The 27609-nt window shown below is 34.1% G+C and overlaps 1 protein-coding gene across 3 annotated transcripts in view; it reads right to left on the reverse strand.

The window, feature by feature from the left end:
* The window catches only part of LOC115211137 (zinc finger protein aebp2), a 185229-nt gene that overhangs the window by 88745 nt on the left and 68875 nt on the right, over positions 1–27609 (reverse strand). For all 3 annotated transcript variants that reach the window (XM_036502260.1, XM_029780084.2, XM_029780083.2), the window contains exon 2: positions 13177–13209. In XM_036502260.1, the coding sequence (XP_036358153.1) occupies positions 13177–13209 (33 nt within the window). The remainder of the gene's footprint in view (positions 1–13176; positions 13210–27609) is intronic.

A 27609-nucleotide genomic window follows, 5' to 3' on the forward strand; every position in this document is an offset into this window, starting at 1 on the left:
TGTTTGGAACAAGAACAAACAAAATTGTTCCAAATCAAAATTATCGAGGAAGGTTTTCAATTAAATATGAACAATTTGACATTGAAAGTTTTCTATAAGCAGAGACATCACAGACAAGTTGGTATCAACAGGGTTAATGGTTAACAACAATTTCCACTCAATGTTGTTTCCCGACTTCCCTATAATGTGTCCTTTTCATAGAAACCAGCTATCTTATGGTTGCATTCACTGTTAATAGAATGGAAGGTGAGTGGCAAAATAAAAGATTTTCAATTATAGGTGAGATTTTGATTAAATAATAATAATAAATCCTTTTTAAAGTTATGAACATTAACGGAATATGGAAGAGAGAAACGTCCAAAAAGTAAAAAATTCAAATATATAGATTGTGTTCATAGCATATGAAGATACATAAAAAAAAATACACAGGTAGGTGTGTGTGTATATATATAGTAATAGATAAGTATAATCCAGGTATCCAAATGTAGGAAGTTAGCAGGCTTCAAGCATGGATGAAGCTAGTATGTATGTATGAGTGACTGTGTGTGTGTGTGTATGTGTGTTTATTTATTTATTTATTATACAGACAATGACATAATAATATAATAAAGAGAGAAATAAGGCATCTTTAGTTGTAGTTAAGGTGTTATATTAGTTTGGTGGTGGTGGCAAGTGAGTGGAAGTAGTGGCAGTGATATGAAAAAAATTCCCACAAAAGTACATCAGGAAATCATGAGAAAACCAATAATAGTAGCGAGGTGGGGAAACAAGACAGTAGGGAAACTGAGACAAAGAGAGAAAAAAACATGGCACCGAAGAGAGAGAGAGAAAACCAACTAATAAGCAACCAAAAGAAAGGATTGAAGCAGAGAGAAGCAACCAAAACAAAAGAAAAAAACCCCAAAGGGGTGGGGGTGGTGGCCAGAGTGAAATGGGAACAGAAGCAGGGGAAAACAGACTGAGAAGCATGTCAGCCAGAGAGAAAGAGACAGACAGACAGACAGACAGATAGAGAGTATCAAAAGGAAATAGAATAGGAAGCAGGAGAGGAGAGAAATAGATAGGAGAGAGATAGGCCAAGGTAATTAGAAGATAAGAAAAGCTCATGTGCATTATACATGCGTGCGTGCACACACACACATGCACCATATTCTTTTACCGTTTTCAATCAGTGAACTGTGGTCATGCTGGGGCACTACCTTTAAGGGTTTCAGTCATCATATTGACTTCAAAATTTATTTCTATGTGATACTTTTATCAGTTTCTGTTTGTCTATATTGATAAGTTATGGGATATAATAGGATGCACATCTGAAAAAAGGACCCAGTACAATTATTCTCTCTCTCTATCTCTGTACACAACACACAGGAACCCGACAGGTTACAAACTTTATTGTAACACAGTTACACAATATATAGACATGTACACATACAAACAATAGATATTTCATATATACATTACCTATAAGTATCACACACACACCATTTACACATGCTTATAATTTATTAACCTCTGGAAACAAAATTCCTGACTAATGAATGACACAAGTCAGTGATTATTTATTTTTTACATTATTATAATAATGCTACAATTTTATAATTGAGGGTCATAGGAAACTGGTTCAACTATGGTATAAAGATGGTGCTTGTATAATTGACCTCCAGAGATTAACACCAAAGCATTCCTTGATAAAATTCAATGTCTGGCTTGAACATAGACATATAAAATAATGGAAAACATTTAGTCTAGCACTATAATAACTTAAGAACTGTTCAAGGCCAGAAATTTTCAGAAATAGTCAATTATATCAATCCCACAATTCAACTGGCTCTTTATGTTACTGAAAGATGGAAGTCAAAATTAACCATGGTAGGATTTGATTGCAAAACACACAGGGATATTACAAAATACTGCAGAAATTCTATCTGCAACTCTACCAATTCTGCTTATACTATGATTTTACCATACCAATAATGATAACCATTAAACATCATTACAAGAATTATAATTCTGATAGACAACACAAGGTCAATTTCATGAAAGGAAGAGTTTATAATTCCAGATTGATTTAATTATTCTATCTAATTCATCTCCAACTTTTAAAAAAGCATTGCAGTCTAATTCAAATTCAAAAGTCATTTTTAAAACATGGACATTAAACGATGATGATGTCCAATCCATGCCAACATGAAACATGGATGTTAAATGAATATGGTAACAATGATGATTTTCAGAGTTGATTAAGGCAATTGGACATGTTTCACACTCAATACCTTCTATTTTAGCATAAATAAATAACTGTTCTATGTAGAGCCTCCATTGGTTAGGGTTGACCATGTTATCTGCACATGAATGCACACGTCTGGGCAAAGTATTCGAGCCCATGCATACAAGTCTCTTTCTCCACACCATCGATGTTGTTCAAGAGAATGGCTGCCACCTTAGGCCAATACAGGTTGGCACCAGTGCTGTAATTGTCAGAACACAAAGAGCTAGAAAAGATACTGCAAAGCATCTATTCCATTTGATGCTAAGACTTTTACCAACCTACTGCCTTAGATTTTTTTTTGTTTTTAATCAACCACAAAAGGATGAAAGACTTTGGCAAGATTTAGACTTAGAGAGCAGTACATTGTAACACATACTGAATGTTATTCTAACTTTATAGAACTTTACTGCAATTAAATAAACATTTGTAACATCAGATTTAACAGATATTATTACCAGGAATGTGATAAGTGGATCCATAGGATGCAATCTTTGCTAATACTGTTTCTTATATAGGATCAGCAGGTGTTGTTTAACTTGAGTCAATATTTATACTGCCATTATTTTTGCTTTTGTTGTAGGATTGCTGGTTCAAGAGAACACAAGATAGAAGGTTTTTCAATATTTAGTCTCCTCTTTATATTCTTAGTTCAGATTAAGTCATGGTTCAAATTTGCCTTTCCATCTTTCAGGTCAATAATGGTAAGTAGTTGGAAAATAGTTGATTTAATTGATTACAGTGCTTCCCTATAAATTTGTGGTCATGTGCCAATGCAAGAAATCATTATTATTGCTCTTTCTTACATCACTTGTCACTGTGTCACACAATGGAAAACAACTATGTAATCTTTTCTCTCTCTCTTGCGATCTAGAGTGCCAATGACCTTCTCAGGTCTGCTGAGATCAATACGGTTAATGTCTGGCTTGAACATCTGTGAGTTGATGTCTGCAGGGAAAAAAATGTGGGTGGGAAAGAAATTCCATATAACCGGATTTATTAATCATATAAATCAACCATCATCTAGAATACTATTTTGGATTTCTCAATGGGAGACTAGGAGACATGGATAACTTGTGTTTTATCTGGAATACCATAACTGATATAAGAGCTGGAACATCTGCCGTATCACTAGTGAAATGTCTTAAAATTCGATGTGGAAAACAGCTGGTGGATGACCTATATCTGGTAAAGCTTCTAAAATTCATCATCTATTTGTTCCTACCACCAAGGTAAAGTTATATTTAGTACTTATCTTCCATCATCATTTTTCCATCCTCATTCCTCAAATTTTAGTTGAAGGAAGCGTAGACATAAATGTTTTTCACCTAAAGCAGGCTGTATTTCATGCAACATTACTAAACTATTTTACAGTTGCCCTGATGACTGGATCGTACCAGACCCTTTTAATCTTAACTGATGTGGAATTATCTAATGGTACATAAAATTATCAAAAATCATAATGAATGTTAGCAAAAGACAAAAGGTTTACAATCAAATAATCTAAATATTTCCACATACTCAACTGCCTTTAGAACTAATACAAACTGTAATAAATAAAAGATAACTATCATACTAGAATTGACAATTATTTGAGATAATTATTTTGGTGGAGAAATAAGGTAGTCTTTTCTGGTGAAATGACTTATTTCATCTTTATTGCATATCAACATATTTTGTTTCCAATCTGATACATGCTAACAAACCCTATCAACAGGATACCAATTTTAGTGATTATCTGTTTTTCAAACCAATGAGGGAAGGAAAGTAAGGAGTCAATTGACCTACTAAAAAAAGCAGTTAAACCTTTCCCCATTATCTTAAACAAAGGACATATTATATGATATTGCCTAAGATAACACTTAAGCTATAGGATATTCATGATTAGAATGTCTTTGAATCGTAGGTTTGCTCAAGCAAGGTTAACCTTGGTTAAAATTAAAACACATATTTACAACAGTAAACTATCAGATAAGCTCTCACTCAGGTCTCATCAGGGAACATTAACACAAGAACTGCACCAAGACTTTATGTCTCTGCTCCAAATATAATTTCCAAAGGTCTGTCTCTTGCATTCTAGCTTGTTCAATTTTAACTGATGCTAAGATGGTTAAGATAGAACATTTCTTTAGACCTACATGGTCACTTGACCTACAAAAACAGCAACCCTTATTGTAGTTCTGAAATCTGGTGGATGGGGAATAGATGGTTATAGTTGGAACGCCTTTGATTATAGATCTACTGGATCAGGGTTGACGTGAGACTTAAAAATAACTTAACTGCAGATGCAACTTTCAAATTTCTTTTCTCACATGAGATTCCGCCTTGTCATTGGTAAATTTTATCTTTGCACAAAAAACAGATCTCATTTTATTTGCATAATCAAACATTTGATTTGTTCTGTAAAATACTGAATATGTGATCTTTACAAGCAGAGAGATTTGTTTACCCACCTGAAAAAGTTAAATCCTTTATCTCCTGTATAAACAAACTATGTGTCATTGTCTATCTACATTCATCAAATAACCAATAGCATAATATCCTACCTACATCATAGCTCATTACTGGAATACATATAATATAGCAAGCAAACATGCCTAGGTAACTTGCTTCTGAGTATCATAGAACCTAACTGTGTGTAGTTAAATTCAGAACATTTCAAAAACAAAAATCAATACATTGCTGAAAGTAACCAAAGCATTCAGACATTAGCAGTAATACATCACCATCCACAGTCATTATACTTGCAAAGATTTCAGTTTACTTCTTTGGTATCAATTTTCATTTAGTTAGAAGGATTTTTAGCAGAGATAAAATAAAACAGATAGAAATAAAGAAATAGATGGGGGAACTATCCCACCTATCATCATTATCTCCCTTGGAAAAAAAAATCTATTCAGCTTTTTACTAGGTCAAGATGTGATAGGTATTTAGCACTTTTAAATGATCAATTAACTTTGTTAGAAAGAAGAAAATAAATAAATGAATGAAAGAATAAATAGTGTTCAAGACAGGAGGTTGAGAGAAATTCTCATTTATTAGCTATAATTATGAATTCCCTCCCATCAAAATCAAATAATGTCTTTTTATCAGATGGAGAGATAGAAGATCATAGAGATATGCCTGACTCATATAAGTGATTATTGTAGAGTACAGAAGTGGCTATGTTCCATTATTTGAGAATTCTTATCGCCTGTATGTTTTCACACCTGCAAAATATTGTTTTACCTAGCTATATGAAATACACAGCCACTCTGAGATAGACTGGTATTACTCAATCCAAGAGATTAATCTCAACAACTTAAATGCTACTGCTAAATCTTGCCCACAGATAAATGTAAGCCTTAAGGCTCAGAGACAAAGATACGTAGTAAACTTTTACTTTCATAATCTTTGACTTTTATTTATCCAGTATGCTAAAACAATTTATTCACAGATGAAGACAAAAGAAATAGAAACTAAAAAAAAAAAACAAAAAAAAAACCTACAGACAATCATACAAACAAGATACAGCTGAATCAACACTTCGCAAAGCCAAATTTTCCCAAATATTTGAGAAATGTGCTAATAATTGGTAGCTAAATCCACACCGAGATAAAAACTAATCAATTCAAGTGGTTTGGTGACACAATATATCAAGTGTGATTTGTTAGGTTTTATCCATCAGCTAAATCCATTCCTTACAAGGTTGAATGAAGCATTAAGAATATCAAGTGGATAACAATGATACTGGAATCAATCGATGAATCAATGAATCAAACAGATTCTTAACAGTCTAAACAATACAACAAAAGAGATTTTTATGTGGAAGATTGATTTGAAAGATAGATAGATAAAAAGATCTATTTGGGAAGGTGAATTGAATGAACTTGCTTTGAGCTAAACTGACAAAACAAATTTGTATTGATAAATAGAAAATCTGAAGTCTCTAAAGGGTAGAAATACAAAATGGAGGAGGGGAAACAGTTCAAGGTCTAATCACAGTGAAGGCGGTTTGTTTCTTTTTAGGAAATTATACAAATTTATAAAGTGTTAAAAGGAGCTAATAGATGCCAAATATCTGATGACAGCAGTTTGAAGATGCATGGTTAACAAGTGCACACATTCATGTAATTTGGTTTCAAAACCACAGTGCACCACTTTGGGCAAATATTTTCTACTATAGTCATGGGCTAACCAAAACCTTGTGAATGAAATTTGGTAAACACTTATACACTGATACATATATGTTAATTTATGTGAAATAAATGGAAATTAATTTTACAGTAGTAACAAAGAAAACTACTATTCAGGACATGAAATAATCCCTATTAACCCCATGACAATGTTTTTTTTTTATCAAGCAACTCGGTTGTACTGATGGTACTCATCTTGGTCAAGATCAGCAATTAGCTGACAACAGTTTGGCATATATTTACATCAATTGCTTTAAAGCATGCACTGTTTATTTGTTAACAAACATCACTACAAAGACTGTAAATTCAATGAAACTGGCATAGCTGGGATGCAACTGTAAATTCCGTGAAGGACCAGGAGGATTTGCTGAACGTGTATGAATTTGATAGGAAGTCATAGTGGAAATGGTGGTGTACCCACCAAAACTGCTGCTTTTATACTATTATGGTGATGGAAGTCTCGAACTGAGTTAAAAATATTTACATGAAGAGTCTAACAAACCTATCAGATTCCTTAAAATTTGCACAGTGGCCTCTATTATCAATTCTGCGAGTGATAGTGGATATTTACATCAATGGGTACACATGACGTCAACCGAAGTTATGGAGCTAAATTCACAAATTAACATATATATGATTCTATGCACATCCAACAAAAATATACTGAGCATTGTCCAACCCATGCCCGCATGGAGAACAGACATTAAATGATAAATGATGATTATCGTGTTCCGTATCACGAAATAAAATTATGTGTGAAATAAAATTATGTATGCATGTGCCATTATTTTAGATTTGCTTTTTCATGTCAGCATGGGTCAGACAAGTTTTCTGAGGTAGTACTTTATTGCAGAGTACCATTCCTGTTTACAAACTCTTTTAGCTGCTTCGTATGACATGTGTATGAATGAGGGATGGAATAATTGATACAAAAACCAACTTGTGGTATTTCTTTCTATCTAGTTTTGTGTTTGCAACAGACTCTCCCCACCATCACCTTTATGAATGCAATAAAATAAATACCAGACAAAGTAATAAGATTAGTATAACTAACTAAAAAGTCTTGAAAGTGGAGGCTCAGCATGTCTATGGTCAACCACAAAAACCAGAGTAAAGAATGTACCATTTTATCATCATCATCATTTAGCATCCATGTTACTTGCTCAGTAAGGTTGGATGTTTAACAGAGTCTGATAAGTCAGAGGACTCTTTTGAGATCTAATGTCTGTTCTCAGCATCCAGCTGTTTCTACAGTCGGATGCCCTTCCTAATACCAATCACTACAGGATGTACCAATCTTACAACAAAGCAAAAATTTATTCTGAATGCTATCACTTCACTGCAACATTTACAAAATAGTTAACATCAACCTAAGTTTAAGAATTAACTGTTTCTTGACATTTTACATTTGATGATTGGTGATAGGGTCAGTATTCTGAAAATTATATACTCAAGAATCAAGAGCTTGGATTTCATTAAAAGAAGAGGTCAAATTTAATATGTATACAGTTTTTATGCTTCGGAGTAATTTAGTACCTTGTAATTTTAGAATCTAGAATCCAAGCAGAAAATTAGAGCAAAACAAAATAAAGATGTAAATAATCTAAAACACCACATTGGACTTCTGATTAAAAATTAATAAGTACAGAAAGAAAAAACAAAAAAACACCTTCCACGAAAGGCAGAAAAACACATTCTACTGAATAAAGAGAGAATGAATATATCAATACCAATAACTTCATACTGTAACCTATTTTTTTGTACAAATGAAGGAACATCTAGATGTTTGCTTGACTTGCTAGAAATAGCAGCTAAATCTCTAACAAATCATATTGTAGCCACGAAAAAGAAAACAAACTGGATAATGTAGACAAGATGATCGTGGGGACTGGAATGTTCAGATTGAGGGTAGGTTCACTCAACAACAAGCTAACACAAGAATGGCTACATGCTTATAATTCTCTTAGAAATCACATTGTACAGTTCCAAAAGGAAGGCTATATTGGATAATGCAGTTCTGAACACAGATCTGACGGTGGTGGTTGAAGGGAGGGGTAAGATGGTCATGGTTGGAATGCATTTGGTGATAGGTCTGTTTGATCAGGACTGGACTCAGGGTTAAACAACAGAACGCTTTTACTTGTCCAGCTGCTATTTATTTTATCCTGCCTGCTAATTCTTTATAGCTTTTGAAGACTGTTCTTAATATTAAACAACTTTATGGAGAACAAAAAATAAATAAATAAACTGGTGCTATTTGCAGTTATAGTTATTTATGAACACTTATCAAAAGACTCGTTGATAATTGATCTTTATCAATGCTGATACTAGCCATTTCAGAAAATAACATTCTTGCAAGGAACCTAATTATGTAGCCTATGCAACTTGATTTTGTTCAATTATTTGGCAGAATGATTAGAGCATCAGAAAAAATGTCTTGCAACCAAGTCTTCATATTCAGAGTTCAAATCTTACCAAGAAGAACTTAGTCTTTCATTTCTACAATAAAGTACCAGTCCAGTATTGAGGGTGATGTAAAACTTTCCAGAATTACTGGCTAGCACCTAAATTAGAAATTATTATTTTTATATCTTATTTTGTAACAGGGTTTGAAGCATGTAAGAACAGTATATTTTGTCTAAGATTACATGATACACTTGTATTACAGTTTCAATCTGTGATCTGACTACACTAGAGAACATGACCTTTATTTGGGTTACCAGTAGGGAGCCTTTATATAAGTCAACCTGCAAGAAATACTAGCCAAATCTTTCTCAAGTTAACCATATATGCTTAAAAAAAATAGACAGAAACTGAAGAAGCCTGTTGTATATCTATCTAGCTGTGTGTGTTTGTCCCCTACACCACTTGATCAGTATGGTGTATTTATATCCCCACAACTTAATGGTTCAGCAAAAGAGAACGATAGAATAAGTACCAGGCTTAACAATAATATAAGAACTGAGCTCAATTCATTCAACTAAAAATTCTCCAAAGTGGTGCTCCAGCATGGTTGCAGTCTAATGATTGAAACAAGATAAAGAAGATATAGAGTATTATAGTCTTCACACAATATCTGAAAGAAAAAAAAAGGGGGGGGGGTATTCACAAGTCTGCTGAATGAAGGTTGATCCAAGGATAAAAAACAACTTATATTTTAGTATTTCTTTCTGTATCAATTACCCCACAGATTGTAGATAGAAAGAGAATTTCTTTTTGTTGAATCATAATACTGATGTACAGTTATTCTTTCACTTGTTTCAGTCATTGGACTACAGTCATGCTGGGGGTACCATCTGAATGATTTAGTTGATCAAATCATTGCCAGTACTTACCGTATTAGTCACTTTTTACCATACTGCTAAACAAAACAACACCAGTTGCCAAGCAATAAGGAATTGATCAATCAATACACACTACCACAGTGAGTTTCTGCACAATTTCTGTATACCAGATTCACTCACAAGACATTGGTCAGAAAAGGTATGTAATAGAAGACACCCTCCTCAAAGTGCTGTGCAGAAGGACCAAACCTCCAAACGTGGTTTCAAAGTGAAAACTTCTAAACTGCATAACATGCCAGCTTAATTTATGTATGCATGTACAGTATGTACACATCTGTGGATTGCTCGGAAAATAAAGTTGAATATATTCCAAATCATCAGCTGCATAGTAGGAATATTGAATTGAGACTAAATTTTTAAGGTTACCATGCTGTAATGTTAATAATTAGTTGTCAAAGTAACACCAATATACAATTTAGCCCACCCTATGTGAATTACAACATATTATCTATGTAGTTAAATGCTGTCTCCCGGTAGCGCAGCAACAGGTTAGTGAATTCTAATGAGAGTTGTGAACTAAATTGTGCAGACAATTTAATACCCATGTTGGGCTGTACCAGAGACCTTGGGTATATATTTTCTGGGTTATTTAGATCCATGCTCTGACCAATGATCAAAGTAATCTAGTTTTGTGCATCTGATCCGTTATTCCACACTAGATTATCCAATGTGTCCTTATGTCAATGTTATTTGAGAGAGATTTTGCTGCTATTTTTAACAGTTTGAGTTTCCATGTACATAGAAATTCCCTTGGTGGCTTATATTCCCAGAGTTCTACTCCATAGAGACTACAGTATATTTCAAAAACATTACACTTTGATATATAATAATTTTTTTTAAATGTTCATGCTATGTTGATGCATTAGCAATATATGCTTCTTCTATTAATATCTATGTCATTTTGTAAAAAGCAAATACTTTTTTCTGAAAAATTCTTGCATTAATATTGATAATTCTACTTAGGAAGGTAATAAATTTTTTTTAAAAGCCATTTTTTTTTTTTTTGCCTAAAAGCATAACACCATGGATTGACACAAGATAGAAAGAAATTTTTTAAGTGCGATATCCATGCCTTTTCCCCAATGGGATTAGCAGTGTAAGTGAAGTAAATGAAAAAAACAATTTACAACACCACATGTATGTGTATATAGGAGCTGTTAAATATTAGTTAAGAGCAGATGTTTACAATAATGTTAAAGCAGTGTAGAACAGCTTTAAGCCATATTCACGTCTGACACAAATGACAAATGTCCCTCACAAGTGAACTGATATTTTTAACTGTGTGATGATGATGAATGTATTGTAGTTTACACCGAAGCAATGGATGTGGAAATAATATGCCAGACATATAATGCTAAAGTTTTTTTTTTTTTTAGGGTGCATCTGATTGCAATCTCAAATGGTTTGTCAAGGCACTTGGATCATTCACAGCACCAAGACAAAGAAGAAAAAAGCATTACAAGTAATAAATAAATATAAAATGTTAACACAGGTAATATGCTATCAAAATTCAAAAATAGTCCAGACATGATCAACAACAGACTCTAAAACATCATTCTGTAAATTTTTTTTCAACTACTTTGTTACAAAGTTTAAAATTTTTGTCCTGTTTCTTTTCACCACTGCCAACTTAGATACACCTAACTGAATAAATGCTCAGTTGTAAGTGGGAAAGAACTTCCAACGTTTTAGGCTTTGGGACTGTTGAATATTACTACTACTGCTGCTACCATTACCACAAAGAGTAATGAACATTTCTTTCCCACATTTTTGAAGAAGAGTACAGTCGATAAAATCAATTTCAGTATTCAATGTTACAAGTAATTTATAGACAACCAAAGAAAATGAAAACAGAAGCTGACCAATAGCATTTGAACTTATAGTGTTTGTTTATAACTATCTCTGTCAACTTTGGAATATTAATGACAGGTAATAGATTAGTAGTTCACATCCATAACACCTTTATCTTGGCCATCTCTTTCCCTTTGCAATGCCCTTCATTATGATTTCCTATTAAGCCATGATCTCTTTCTCCAATATTAGATATATAACATTGTCAAATTTGTAATCTATAAGAGCTCCTTTCCTTATCAGCAAGCAAATGTTTTAGCTCTGATTTATTGGCAACCCTCTATAACCCTTTTGTTACCATATTTCTGTTAAAATGCACTGCCTTTGTTTCAAATAATTTAGAAAATAAGACTCTAGTGCAACCCACATTTGAGTACTGTTCTTGTATTTTAGGCACTGATGCTGCAACACACCAACACAAACACAAATTCCAAACTATATATAAAAACAAGGCCAATTAAGTTAGTAGATCTACTGTATTGGTGAGTCTTTGTCTATTAACTTACAAAAAATGTTATTCCCTCTGTTATTCTTCTACAATGGCTTTGAGCTATCAAGCAGTGAATGTCTTCTTCTCAAGACCACACAATCCAATTATTTTATTGCTTCTCTCTTGCAGTTTCATTTTCCTCTGAACACAAATCAGTCTGCTCAATCCTTTCTCCTCAAAACTCTACTCATTTGGAATTTTCACTGCTGGTTACTGACCATCAACTGCACCGACCCCATCGACTTGAAAGGACTGGTAAAGGTCATGAGCACAGCCCCCCACCCAACTAACCAGTAATGAAATTAATGAGAGCTTTGATACTGCCATTAGGCATGCTAGAAATAGCAACCCGATCATAGCCACCAGCTTAAAAAAAAGGAAATATCTGATAATGTAATCCAAGATACACTACTCCTTAAAGAAAAGAGGTGTGTGTGTGAGGGGGTAATCATGGATTGAATGCTCTTGGTTATAGGTTTTCCCCCATCAGGGCCCACCTAGGAGCAAAACAACTAAATACTGCATTTTTTAATGAGGTATTCTGGCCTTGCTGTTCTAATAACAATTATGCAAAATTAGGGGCACCTTAGACAAATTTGTTACATGTGAGCTGAGAAACAATTATAGGCAAGATGGTGAAAGAAATGATGAGCAGTAATTAAGTTTCTTCCTCTGTTGCTTATTAACCCTGAAAGGATGAAAAGCAAAAAAGACAAACAAAATACCACTAAGCATTTTACCCAGCTTGTTAACAATTCTTTTATAAACTCTCCTACATATGCTATAGCTGAAAAGAAAAGAAATGAAAACCACAGGAATGGTCATAAATAGACTTCTGGGTGTCAAAAATCCACTCTATGAATGGAGACCAATACTATGCCAAAAATGACAAAAAATGTGAAAACAGCAATTTGTACTCAATTTACATACAAATTCCTGCATGTAAGGTCAAAAATGCCTGCACATAAGGACTTAAAATAAGTAGAATATTTGGGTTTGATATGGCCAGTTTAAATGTTAATAAAAATAGAAAAAGAGAAATTTAATTACCTCTGGTTTTCAAGGTCATTGACTTTTTTCTTCCTAAAATGAAAATAAAATTGAATATATACATGTTTTTGAAAATTCTCAAGTATTTGTAATGCATGATATTCAATATAACGTCAACTAAATGGGATATTTGCTTTTAAATGGTGAGACTTTTGTAGAGAAATAAGTGACTGAACCACTTGTAGATACAGGTGAGTAAATTGCCCTGGGTAAATTAATTAATGATATCTATTTTACTGATCTCAATTGGAAAGACACAAAAAGTGGCACCAGAACTGTATCTCCAATGTTCAAAGGACTTGGATATGTTAAAAGTACATTCACAGTATCACCATTACAAATGCTATATTTCACATTTTCTGAAGTGCTTTGGAGGCAACCATACATCAATACCAATCATGACTAATCTCAAAGACCGTGTTTTCTCTACAGGGTTAGAAAATAATTCAGTTAAGAAAATGTTGCTTATTGTCAAAGGCCCTGCATTATCTGAGAGGCTGAAGGCAACATAAACAAAAGCATAAGGAAAAGTAACAAAGCCAAAACAAGAAAAAAAAAAAAAAGCCAAGGGCACATCTAGCTGTTATGTAGGCTTTTACTTATCAAACAACGGAAACCCACAATTTTTGTCCTCATATCATTTCTTTCATGAATACTATAATAGCTTTTGTTTTTTTTTTGGCTTTTGAGATTAATAAAAAATAAAAAAAGAAACTGTCATTTCCACTCAAATGTACCTGTCTATTCTGATATTGCAATAGTTTTGCAATATCAGCTCTTTGGACTATATGGTCACATAAAACCCAATTTCCCAACTAGCAGCTGTTTAAACTGAACATAAATGACAATGACCTCACTAACCGAGGAAACACTACAAAACCACAAGTGCTATCACTTACTCCCTGCACCTCTTTACTTCAGAACCAAACAAATTACTAGTGAAAATTCTTAAAATTTATCAAATATTTAACAGTTTTCTGTTTGTTGTGTTCTCAATGCATGCAGGAATAACAGTAGCGGCTAAAAAAAGGTCTGCCTCAATACAAAACAACATCACTGGTAATAAAGATAGAGGAAATACATATTTCCAGAAACAATTTTTTTTATCTTCAATGTCTTTCAACTATGAATTACTGACCAGTAAGTAATGGAATAGCATTTTTTTTTATTTTTGTAGACACAGTGAATAATTAATTGTTAATCAGCTTTCCAGTAGAAGAAAAGAAAAGCTTGAAGTGAACTAAAATACAAACAGAAAGAAAAACACAAGCAATATTTTCCAAGTTTTAAGTTGGTAAATAAATTACAGTGTGTGTGTGTGAGAGAGAGGGGGGGAAAGAGAGAGAGAGAGGAGAGCAAGAGAGAGTATTTTTCACTGCTCACTGGTTGGACAGAGCTGAAACTTACTCTGGGTGGAACAAATTGCTAAGCTACAAGGCATTATAAATTGCTCAGCATTTTTTTTTTATTAATAAATGAAAATTTTGAACACAAGTCTGTGATTAAGTCAGCAAAGCTTGTCCCTCAGTTGAAATTGAGGTTTTATATATGTAGTTGAAAATGGTCTTTCTAAGTCAAGACATCAACTAAAATACAGATGATTACACTTATTCCATGTGAAAAGAAATTTTTAACAGTATTTCATTTAACATGCATGTATAAATAATATTTCAGATGATATTTCTATCATCCATTTATCATTTTAAGCCATTTTTTTTTACCATGCTGGCATGGATTGAACAGGCTTATTTTGGCACACTGGCTTGCCATTTGTGGTCCTTAAACCTTTGAGCCCTGACTGCCTGAACCTTATTTGACCATATACCTGGCTTCCTGATGCACTTCACCAGTAGAGCAGAGCTATGGTATAGAGAAAAATAAGCCATCCACTGGTAAATCAGTGTTACGGGCTCAAAAGGTTAATCACCTGATATGCACACCCCAATCTTTGTGCATGTGTTTTTAAATATTGTAGGTGGAGTCCCACTACATAGCACCACTATAATGTTTCTTCTACAACAGCAATGGGCCAACTGAAGCCTTGTGGATAAATTTGGTATATGAATATTGAAAGAAACCTATTGTTTGTGTGTGCTTGCATGTGTATATATTTGTCTCTTTATTTTGACATTGCATGATTGTTGAAAATGAATGCCATTCATTTCTAATATTCTGCAAAATCATGTCTGGCTATGAGGAAATATTGTCTTGCTTGGAAACAGGTATGGGCATACAGCCATGGACAATCTAATAACCTTCATCCAACTCACACAAGCATTTAAAAGTAGACATTAAAACAATGATGCTAATGATTAGCTTCTGTACATTCTGCAAGTGTAATTCCTTGAATTAAAAACATGAAATGGTAATGTGATATATAAATTCATTATTTAAAAAAAATTTTCTTCTTCAATGTACAATTTTTTCAAGGAATTTTTTTAATGGTTTAATCAAAAGAGGGAGCAACTGCTCTAGACCTTTTTGTAGGGGAAAGAAAGGGAAGGGAAGAAAGGATAGGGAAGAAAGTAAGTATGACTCATGTTATCCTCAGACTGGGGGCAGGGTCCAAATACAACGGAATAGACTCTGCCAAAAGCACTCTAGGACCCTTTAAGCATTTAAACTGGCCATAGCCAGTTATTCTTTGTGTTTAATGCTCATATCAGCTAGTTCTATCTTCTCACACCTACCATATAATGTCAATCTAAATGTAAATGATCACACCATTAGTATCTCGAAATTACAAGATCAATTCAAAACAATGTGATCAAATAAGCAGTACATTTGACTGAGTAATCTGAATGCAGAAGGATTAAACTGGACAAGAGGTTAGATCTACCACCTTTGAAATATAGAAAAACTATTTCAGCTGTTGCAAAAACTTCAGATTTTGTCATGAATTTTAGTTCTTTTGTTGCCAGATTTCTAATAATATTAATGGCGTATATGTTTCAATAATTGTTTAAATAATCAACAATTTGGAAGGATTAGTAAATAATTAGTTTCATCATTATTAAACTACTATTTGGAACATAAAACATTTCTACATGAAATTTTTGAAATCAACAAGTTTTATATCATAACACCATAAGCAGTCTCAGATAAGGTGGTATTGATTCATTCTGGTTTGCTGAATTTTCATCATGTGTTTATAGAGAAGCATTATAATCTAAGCTTTATTATTTTTTGATTTATCTGAAATATGCTCACAGACATAAGCATTACACATAACTTTCTGTGGTGATCAAAGAAACTTGAATTCGAGGTGAGAGTACATTCCAAAAATGGAAATAAGGAGTAAAGGAGACAGAGAAAGAGGGAGGGCTTAAAATATTTTATGATCACTAGTGTAATTTGATGAAGTAATTTATGATCTCATGCCAAGTACTTGCTACTAAACCTTATCATCTTACATCTATAACTATTTTTGAAAACTATAATCGGTGCTTACATTAATTTTCGTGAGAGTCATAAAAGTTTTAACTTTGTAGATTATATTCCTAATCATAATATAAAATGTTAAAGTTATGGCGGAAATATCAAATACAGCAATTCTCAATAGAATTGGCAGAGAGCTAAATAAAATATCATCTGCTATTTTGTTACATCTCCTTCCTGAGTTCATTTCTGTCATGGCCAGCTTTGCCGTTCACTGTTGCAAGGTGAGTAAAATAAAAACCAATCAAACACTGAAGGTGATCAATCTAATTAACAGCCTCCCTTTCTCAAACAGCCCATTGCAATAATGAAAAAGCTATTAAGTTTCTTATAAAAAAAACAAAAAACTCTTTTCATTCAAAACAGTAAATATAATTTTGGGGCAGGGCTTATACTGAAATTTCTTTGTAACCAACAGAAAAATACAAGCAAATCTATATTGTTTGTGGCTTTATCCTGGTCAGCTCTAAACCAGCAGTTCCAATGACAAACGATATTGTTTGACAAATTATCCATTTTTTTTTCTTTAGGTAAATTGTGGAATATCAGTGGTAGATTTAGCTGCTATTTCTTATTGGTTGAATGCCAAAATGCTCAAGCCAATAAAGACATTTCTATTGACTCTCTGCACATGGAATCAGTGTTACACACAAAAACATTCTATAGCTGAACTGAAGAAAAGCCATGGGTGGTAGACACATCTAACTGCCCAGTTTAACACAATTATCAGCTGATGTAAGAGAATAGCTATCCTGAAGTAGTTTCCTACTCATCTATTGAGCAATCTAACGAGTTTCTCTATCCTTTTCCACTCCCCTGTCTCAGACGTCCTATAAAAATTCATGGGCACTATCATATTTCTAAGCCATAAAATAAAAGGAAAAAGTCATCTGTTTATATACACTAACATATAAAGATGACAGCTAGACCCCAAAATGAAGCATGTGCAAATGATAATTCAATACATATCCATGCAAATACTTTCCATCAAAAGCCTCAATGTAGATATTTCCATAAGGGTTTAAAAAGAAAATAAAAATAGATATTGGGAAAATACAATAAGTTTTCATTCTTTTAAAAATACAGTTTCATAGTAAATGCATCCATTTTATGAAATGGGTTTTCAAAATTTGGCATTTGCATAATGTTAAAGCAAGGGGTTTCTACAAGCAGATGCCCTCTTACTGTTAAACATTCAAATGCAAATAAGGAACCTGTTGTTAAGCAGACAGACTGAAACAAGTTAGTCATTAAGCTGTACACTGAAGGCTCAGTACAAATATTACAGCAAGATTTTTAACTGAATTCACAACTATGCAGTCAGTCAAACAATCAACCTTCGACATGGTTGAACAACCAGTCCCAACCAGTTGGGATTCAAAATATGGGTTTTACTATTCATCTTTCTGATTGCTGAATACAAAATGTGGCTTGCAAGACCTCTGTTCAGATGATTTTTTTTTTGTGTGCCACCATCTCACCCTTGCATGTCAATCCATGGTAAGGTTACCCATTTATGGCTGTATGGACTGGAGCAATGTGAAATGAAGTGTTTTGCTCAAGAACTCAATGTACAGCAAGTCTGGGAACTGAAACCACAATCTCGTGATCGTGAATGCAACACTAACCACTAGGCCACACATACATTTTGCCTCTAAACTTGCTACCTACCAATATTATTTCATATGAATGAAGAACAGATGAGGGAGGGATGAACTATTACTATCTTCATTATCATTGTTTTAAAGTCTACGTTTCGAAGCTTGCACAGGTCAGATGAAATTTGTTGTGATGTAACTATTCTATGGCTTAATCTTATCGCCAACATTCACCTGTTTAGAAGCAAGGTAATACTTCTAGTCCTTCAAACAATAAACAGCACAACGGACATATTTTCACAGAAGTCTGCAAATGAACAGTATTGCTCGTATGATAGTGATATTTGTGTAATGTCAAGACAAGGACACACAGACACACAAAACAAGATCCTTTGATTTTCCATATTCCAAATCCACTCACAGTGCTTTACATTTTTAAGCTGAAGCTTTCTAAATGAATAACTAATGCATTAACACTCACCTAACCATGTATGTCTTCAGTCTAATTTAACTAATATACAAGGTTAATGATTTGATTCAATGCATACTACTTCTATACACTAATCAAATCTTGGATAGCCATCATTGCTACTCAGAGTTCAAACCCAGCTAAGGTAAACTGAATCTTTCAGTCAGAAACTGAAATGGTTTATAAAGTAAGTATTAAACACTCACTGGGGATGGAATGGATCTCATCAAAATCTATGCTCTTAGTTTATCTATTGGTCTGAAACATCATTAGAAATGATTATCATCCCAATCATCATCATATGAGAATGAACACTAACTCACAAAAGATAATAACCCATGATATACATAGAGCAGACAATACCATATTATGAATTTGGCATTAATCAAAGATAAAGGAAAGAAAGAAAACCAACTACTAGTTCCACCCCACATCCTCTCTACTTATTGTCAGTTGCCATTAACAACCAGCCCAGGAAAGTTATTGTTTAGGGATAGCAAAATGCTTTTTGCAAGAGAAAGCAGAGGGAGTGGGGAATAACCATGCTTGAAGTAATGAAGAAAATGATGAGCATATGTGAGAGGGAGAGAGTGCGTGTATGTGTGCGCGTGGGAGAGAGCATGCATGTGTGTGTTAGTGTTTGTGCATGTGTGTGAGTATGCGATTGTGAGTGTGCATTAGAGAAAGAGAGAGAGAGATGTGTGTGTGAGTGTGTGCAATTCAAGAGAGGAGTTGTGTGTGTAAGAGTGCAGATATTTATGTGTCGCAGTATGTGTACATATGAGTACAGATGTATGCATGTATAAAAGTGTGGATGCATGTGTAAGTGTGGAAAAGTGTAGTTTTATGTGCGTGTGTGTGTGTGTGTGTGAAGGGAGGGGGGCAACAAACTCATGAGGCAAGATTAAAAAAAATAAAAATAAAGTGTGGTGTATTGCTGAGTGGAGAAAACCAGGGCAAGAGGAGAATGAGAAGAGAGAGAGACTTTTCTTGTAACCTCAAGGAAACATGATGCAGCTGCTGCATGTGGATATGTGTGGATGGGTGGGTGGGAGGGGGTGACAAAGGACAGAGGAGAGAAACAAGAGGGAGAAGGGGCAGAGATGGGGGAAGGAGAAAGAGAAAAGATTTTAGGTTTATCTTAAGCAATGCATTTGGATTATGTCAGTAAAATAAACTACATAGGTGATTACATGTTTGCAATTCTTTGTGTATGTGCATGCGTACATCATGTGTGCAAGCGTGCTTGCTCATGTATGCTTTTGAAACAGTAAAAAGAAAATGTTTTATGAAAAGGCCAACTTTTTCTCTTTTGCATAAGCATATGAGCAGGTCTTTGTATGAATGCATCTTTAAATTCTAATGTAATGTACTTGTATATCATTACAGGTAATATGTCATACACGAAAGAACATTTTTGTGGATCAAAACATATTAAGGTTGACTGCAAAACCAAACTGAGAAAGTTTGAATAAATATATCTACACAAACGAGTTTGTAAATTTAGTTTCTTCATTCATTGTTACATTAAAAACAAAGTAGTAGTATACCATTCTGCCTAGTTCAGGGCTGATCAATACCTTGTGAGTGAATGAGGTAGATGGAAACTGTGTAGAAGCCCATTGTATGAATGTGTGTGTGTGTGTGTATGTATATATATTATATATATATATATATATATATATATATATATATATGTTCATCTTTGTTTTAGTCACCAATCAATGCTTGACAACTGGTGTCAGTTGTCTAATTCCCCATAACTTAATGGTTCAGCAAATAGCATTAATAGAATAAGTACCAGACTTTAAAAAAATTTTTTAAAAAAGCCCCGGGGTTGATTTGTTTGACTGAAGCCTTCAAGGTGGTGCCCCACATAGACACGGTCCACTGACTGAAACAAATACAACTAATAAACAACTACAAAGATACATGTACTTCTCTCTCTCATACATAACAAACAGGCTAGTCTTAATGTTAGTTACAAAATGCTGATTTCTGTTAACTTGGGGAGAAGCAAAACTTTTTTTTTTCTGTTTTTCAGATGACAAACAATGATACTTTTCTTTGAATTATATGCTAAAATCACCTCAACGGGAAAATTTCAAGTGAATGGCAATCATATAGGTCAACAAGAATTTACCTTTTCTGATATGATGCTGACTACAAAAAGTCACAAAGAATCCTCTATCAACCTGCAAGGATATTTATTAGCAAATCTCCCAAAACTGACAGCATTCCATCCTAAAAATAAGGACTGCTGCATTAGACAGAAATCTTCACATACAAAAGGGTAGGATAGTCACAACTAAATTCTGGATCTTTGATAACAGATTGGTTCAGAGCTGACTGGATGCGAGTGGGGGGGGGAACAAACATTAAAAACAAAATATTGCTGCTTTAGAATAAAAATTATCTTTCATATTGGAATATGCATATATTTGTGCCAGCTCAGTTTTCCCTTTTGTATACAACTGATTTATCTAATACTCAGTTTTTCACTCAGCTCATTTGTTATGTCATCCATGCATTATATACAAAGTGAAGCATGCAAACTTCATTTTGCTCTAGATTTTGCATATTTTTCACATTAGTGCTCATGTTTGGCCATTATGCAATATTATACTTGGTCTGCAGTAACATACAATCTGCCCATCACTTAACCATTTAACATTGAAACCAGCCATATCCAGATCTGGCCTCTCACACCAACTCAACAATGTCATTCTAAAAATAAACAGTCATACTGTCACACTCTCAAAATTATGAAAGAATGCATGACTAATTTAAAATAATGTGAATAAATAAGCAATATATTTGAAAGAGTAATCTGAATGCTGAAGGGTTAAAGAGAAAGTTTCTTTACTGCCAGAAGTTCTCTGAACTTTTGCCATTGAATGTTTATTTGCACCACTAGGTTTTTCAAACAACACCTCCATAACTCATTAGGTTACTTAGGTAACAGAGGCAACAAACAACATACAGAGAGACTTCTAACCATTTGAAGAAACTCATTTTATGGGTGCTTTCACTACTAACTACCCCTGTGCATCTATTATATAAGAAGTCCTTTTTCTGTCAGCCTAAGTGAAATTTCACTCCCACTGCTAGTGTATCTACAGTTTACATCAGACATACAGCAAAGAATTCATACCAGCACCTTTTCTACATATCAAGCAAGGTCACCTCTCCGATGGTAGTAGACTTATCTCCTTTCCTGTTAACATTAGTCTTTGTGAAATTTACTTTTAAACTTCTTGAATCTGAGTATTGCTTCCCATGTTTGGAAATTTCTTCTGAGTCTGATATGGTTATGAGAACTAAATCAGCATACAGAAGTTTGCAACATCAATAATGAATGGTAAGAAATTTCATTGTGCAGTCAAATATCTGTTTGTTTCTAGTGAAATAACAGATATTTGACTTATTTTTCAATGGCTGTGAGGCTTTAAAGGGGTGCTAGACTACTGGCCATATGATCATAAAAGTTAAGTTACATTCACTGAGTTGTGCACCTGAGTCAAGCTCATTTAACTGATTAAAAAAAAATCCACCCCCTATTTCATGACTGAAGTGTCTAATGACAGGAAGAACATTCAGTTGTAAAGATCAAAATATTTTGAAATAATGAATTTAAACAAAAAAATTTCCCTAAATATCAAAAATATATTTTCACCCATTATTCATACAATCCATCCACCTTCTACATTCACTATTCCTGGGAATCCCCAGGCACCTCCTCTCCAAAACAACATCATTATACTTTCTGGTTGAATTCCCAAGCGTAACCAACCAAGTCTACGGATATTATCCAACCATCTTGTTCTTAGTTTACCACTAAGTCTCCTACCAGTTGGCTTGGCTTGAAGAATATGTCATGTGATTACATGTCCACAACACTGGAGCTGTGAATTCTCAATATGGAGAAGTAACAGCTTGATCCAGAGAGACTCTTTGATCTATGAGGTATGCACCCTGATGAGTAGCATCTATTTTACCTGAGACAATGCATACCTTGCTTAACCCTTTTAGCATTTAGATTACTGTCAAATGTAATAATTCTTTACTCACATTATTTCAAACTAATCACTGCATCATCTCGTAATTTCAAGATTTCATTGATGGGATTGTATATTTTTCAAATGACATTGTAAGGTAGGCATGAGTAGTCAGATCTAGCCAGGTAGAATATTTGGGCTGGATATCACTGGTTTAAATGTTAAAGGGTTAAAGAGTCACCACCAAGTGCCTGAGGATAACTGAGTTGGAACATATCAGTTATACTCATTCTAGTAAGAAGACCACCATCAGATGTTTTCTACTTCTAGTTTTCTATTAGGAGATCAATCTCTATGTCAGCTGTGAGGATCACATACATAGTGTCTTTTTTCAGACACTATGTATGAAAGACAACATATTCAATGTATCGTCCTGGATTAAGATAGTGTGATTTGAGTGACAGTCAAGCATTTGGTGATGACTCTTTAACTTTTTAGCATTTAAACCAGTAATATCCAGCTCAAATATTATACCTGTTTTACATCCAAACTAGCTAGATCTGACTTTTCACACCTACCTTACAATGTCACTCACATTTCTAAATGGGTTAAGTGATTCCATTAATACATCTATATTGGTTCACATGCCACTGGTTCTCAACAGATACTGAGTCCCTTTCACAAAATGGCATTTTACATATTTTCCCACTTCATGCTTTTTTGCAATTCAAAAAAAAAAAAAGCAGATTATATGACTACCTTAATTAAACAGAAATTACTCTTTTTATGCAATGGTTTATTATCCCATTGTTCTTTCTTGTGCCTCCTTTTAGATAGTTTCATAGACTAGTACACACTGTTATTTTGCTAAGGAAATTTCTAAAGGTGAAGACATATATAATGACCTTGGCACAGAAGCCACGTTTCTGCTCACTGATAACACAAAACGTTCTTATATTCTAATCTTGACAATGATTTCCTTTTTCTTACCTTTTTGAAAATGTGTTTAAAACATATTATACATCATGATAGTTTTAATATTTTATTTCTTAAAAAAAATCATCACCACCTTATAGGGTACTATAACTCAGGTAGCATTAATAAATCTAAGAGTGTAATAGTGGCAATTATGTTAGCCCCCAAAATCTGTTCCAATCCAGTAAAACTATAATGATAAAAGATGCCCCCTGTAATCTTTTTCCAGACAATATCTACGGCTATATTATCCAATCAGTCTTTATATTTTTACAGGAATGTTTTTTGCTTTGTTGTTTGTTTTTCTAAGATTTGGTTGGTATTTCTAGCAGGTTAATAAAAACTACATTGAGCCTTTCTTGTTGATTTATTCTGCTGTCCGGCAAAGTGATTAGGGTAAACAGCCACTCGCGTTTATCTCTGCAGCCCCAACACCAATTTACAGCAACTAACTACGTGTCGTTTATAAGCCAGTAAGCCGCTATGCGGCCATTTGACTTGCTAAAAATAGTAATCAAATCTCCTTTAATTTACACGCTACATACAGTTTCAAATAAAGAATAGATTGAATCATTATAGTGCTTGATCATAGGCGTGCTGCTTGATCAGGACTAACCAGGGGCTAAACAACGAGTTGACCAACTTGCAGTCAGTTTTGATAAATATGATAAGATAAAGAGAAGCTAAGATAACAGCTTGTGCACAAGGTAACAGCTAATAACTGCAATAATGACTTAAGTTCTGTTCATTAAATAAATATAAATACACCCCATCACCACCACTCCGCTCCTAGTCAACGTCTGGGTTGGTTTCATTCAGTTTTTTTATCACAACTAGATTTAGTTGGTTCTTCCCTCAGTTCTGCTAATCTAGAATACCTTTTGGAGACACTTTATTTTGGACTTATATTACAAGAGAACGAAAGAAAAAGATAATAAAAAACAAAGGAAATAAACAAGAAAGAAAAAAAGGTAGGATGAGTAGTAAATTATTGTATAATGTAATTTCGCCTTTAAAATGCTCTTTCATAAAGTATATAGCGGTTTGAAGGAGGGTCTTTGCTCCTATTTCTAGCAGGTCGCTCGACCACGTTGTGGCGCTCACGTTCGCTGTTAAGGGCCGGATGTGGAGAGTTGGATGGTTGTAAAGTCAAAAAGACAAAAGCGAATGATTTAAATAAGAAAGTTAGAGAAACAAGTGTTAGTGTAGACTTAAGGGGTTTGGGAAGTTGTCAAGAACGAGAAGGAATTGAAAGAGAGAAAAGAGAGGGGAGGAGAGAGACAGAGAAAGAGAATACGAAATAAGAAGAAAAAAAATCAAAACAAAGGCCAGAGAGCAGTTCCAATGATTACAACGTGAGAAAGACTAAAACAGCTTCTGTTATAGGGACGAGGAAAAGGAGGAGGAGATGGAATAAGTGATAGTGGTGGTGGTGACTTTCTGCTTGTGTTGGGAGACAGAGGCATGTAAAACGAGAAACGGATATAATATGAAGTGTTTTCCTTGCTGTGTGACCGAAGAAAGTTGAGTAAAGGTCACGAACAGTGGTGGAAGACGATAATAGGTGGATATGGAAACAAGGAAGGGTGCGTGCAATCCTAAGGTTTAGGGGTGTTTGAGACAAAACAAAACAAGATAAGACAGTTCTTAACCCCCACCACTCAATCCAGCCTTGCTTTAAGTAGATCTATGATCAAAGGAGTTTCGACCATCAACAGCCTTCTGTGTTTTTTTTGTTTGTTTTTCATCAGGCAGTGTATCTCAGACTGCTACTATTATCCAGTGTCCTTAATTTTTAAGCCAGCTGAATTAGATGAGGGAAATCTGGCTGTTATTTCTGGCAGGTCGAGACTTCCTTATTGGACACGAGAGCATGCTTATAAAGAATTACAAAAAACTTCACGGAAATACTATTGTCTGTTTCACCAGTCAAATAGAATATTCTTGCTGAAGGAGCTGATAAATCACATGAAAAAAGAAAAAAAAACGGTCTAATAGAAGTTGGACTATATATAATACGTGGCTAAAACTTCACACAATACATAGACAAGCTTCACTGCTTTAGAATCAACACAGGAAGAGGTGTGTGTGATAGAACGGTATTTTTTCTAGATTTTTGTATTTCTGGTTCAAAACTCACTGGGGTCAACTTTGCCTTTGATCCTTCCAGGGTTGATAAAATATGGTATCTGTCAAGTACAAAAATATTTAATTGACTTAAACCCCATCCACCGAAATTGCTGACCTTTTGCCAATATTAGAAATATATACATATACACACGACCATGCATATATGTCTAAACAAAATAGATACATGTTGATAAGGATCTCTCCTGAAGCAATTTATTTAATTATGTGTGTGTATCTTCCAGTGACTAAATAAATTTATTATATTCATATTTTATATCACTCACAGTGGAGAAAAAATTGTGATAGATTAAAAAGAGGTAAAAATCTGTTATTCCTCACTGGATTTGAACTCAGGTTAAGCAAGTATCAAATTGAATAACATAGAATCCAGTACAAGATCTCGTGTTCTACTATTAATGATATCCTATCATTTTGGATAATGTTCTGCTCCCTACTTCTACCATTCCCTCTTTCACTTGGACATCAGGTTTGTAGAATATTGCATATCATAGATCTATATCATAGTCAGGACTGACCAAGGGCTAAACAACACCAGCAAAACCCAAGGCAGGCAAGCTCTCCACCATATATATCCACAACACCACTAGTACTACCACCCACTGGTGATGGATGTTGACAGACATTCTTCGTTTGGATTAGATGTTCATAATTTTCCATGATGTATATACAATTACCTATCCTTGGCACCAACTGAGATCTCTATTGCTGACTTGGTTCACTGGGCAATTGACCTTAAAGTGGTTGCTACACAACAATCATCTCCCTAACTATTATCTGGCCATTGTGACAATATCCAGACACAACTCCTTCACACTTTTAAATGAGGTGGATATACAGATTCCGTAACAGTGCGTTTTCCTCGAAGACAAGCACATTTGGCAACATCAAAACAAAGACAGGGTGTGTTGGATACAAAATGTCAGAACCTCTACCCACTCAACACTATTCACAAAATTAGTTTAAAAAAATACACACACACACTTTATATATATATGTGTGTGTGTGTGAGTGTGTATATATATATATATATATATAAATAAAGAAAATATATATAAAATATTACTGCAATGATTATCCTTGTGAACATGTATCCTGTTTTGTTTTTACATATACATATCTGCATGCACCTCTATATATCTTCATTTGTGTAAACCTCTCTAAATACATAAATATATATCATATATAATACATAATATGTATATATGCATATATATTGTGTCATCCCATAAATAATACATCTTTTTTATACTACTTTTATTTTTAAAAATTAAGATAGTTTTTTTAAAAATCTAAAATATACTCTCCATTTTCTACAATGCTCTTTCCTCTGTCTAGTAGACTTGCAAGGCCCTCTTCCCAAATTCCCTGGTCCGTGATGAAAAATACTTCTCCAGTACTGTTCTGACCTCATCTACAGAATTCATATTTTTTCCGTCCAAATGATTTTGAAGACTGCAGAAATAAATTATAATCAGATGTGGCAATGTCTGGTGAATATGGTGGGTGGCACATCATTTCCCATTCAAACTGCTCCAGTTATGAAATGTCATCCTTGCTGCATTCGGCCGAGTATTATCCTGATGGAAGAACACCTTTCGTCTTAAAACCAAAGAAGGTCGTTTTTCTTCTATCGCTGACTTAAGCCGTTCAAGCTGCTCACAGCAGATCTTTGTTATCATTTGATTTGGACTTAAAAATTCAAAGTCAACTAAGACTTTCATATCTCAAACAGATAACAACACCTTATGTGGGTAAAGACCTTCTTTAGCCTGGGGTGCCAGTGTTTCTCCTTTCCCTACCCACT

This window comes from Octopus sinensis, linkage group LG4 (assembly GCF_006345805.1).
Source record: "Octopus sinensis linkage group LG4, ASM634580v1, whole genome shotgun sequence".
NCBI classification, from domain to species: domain Eukaryota; kingdom Metazoa; phylum Mollusca; class Cephalopoda; order Octopoda; family Octopodidae; genus Octopus; species Octopus sinensis.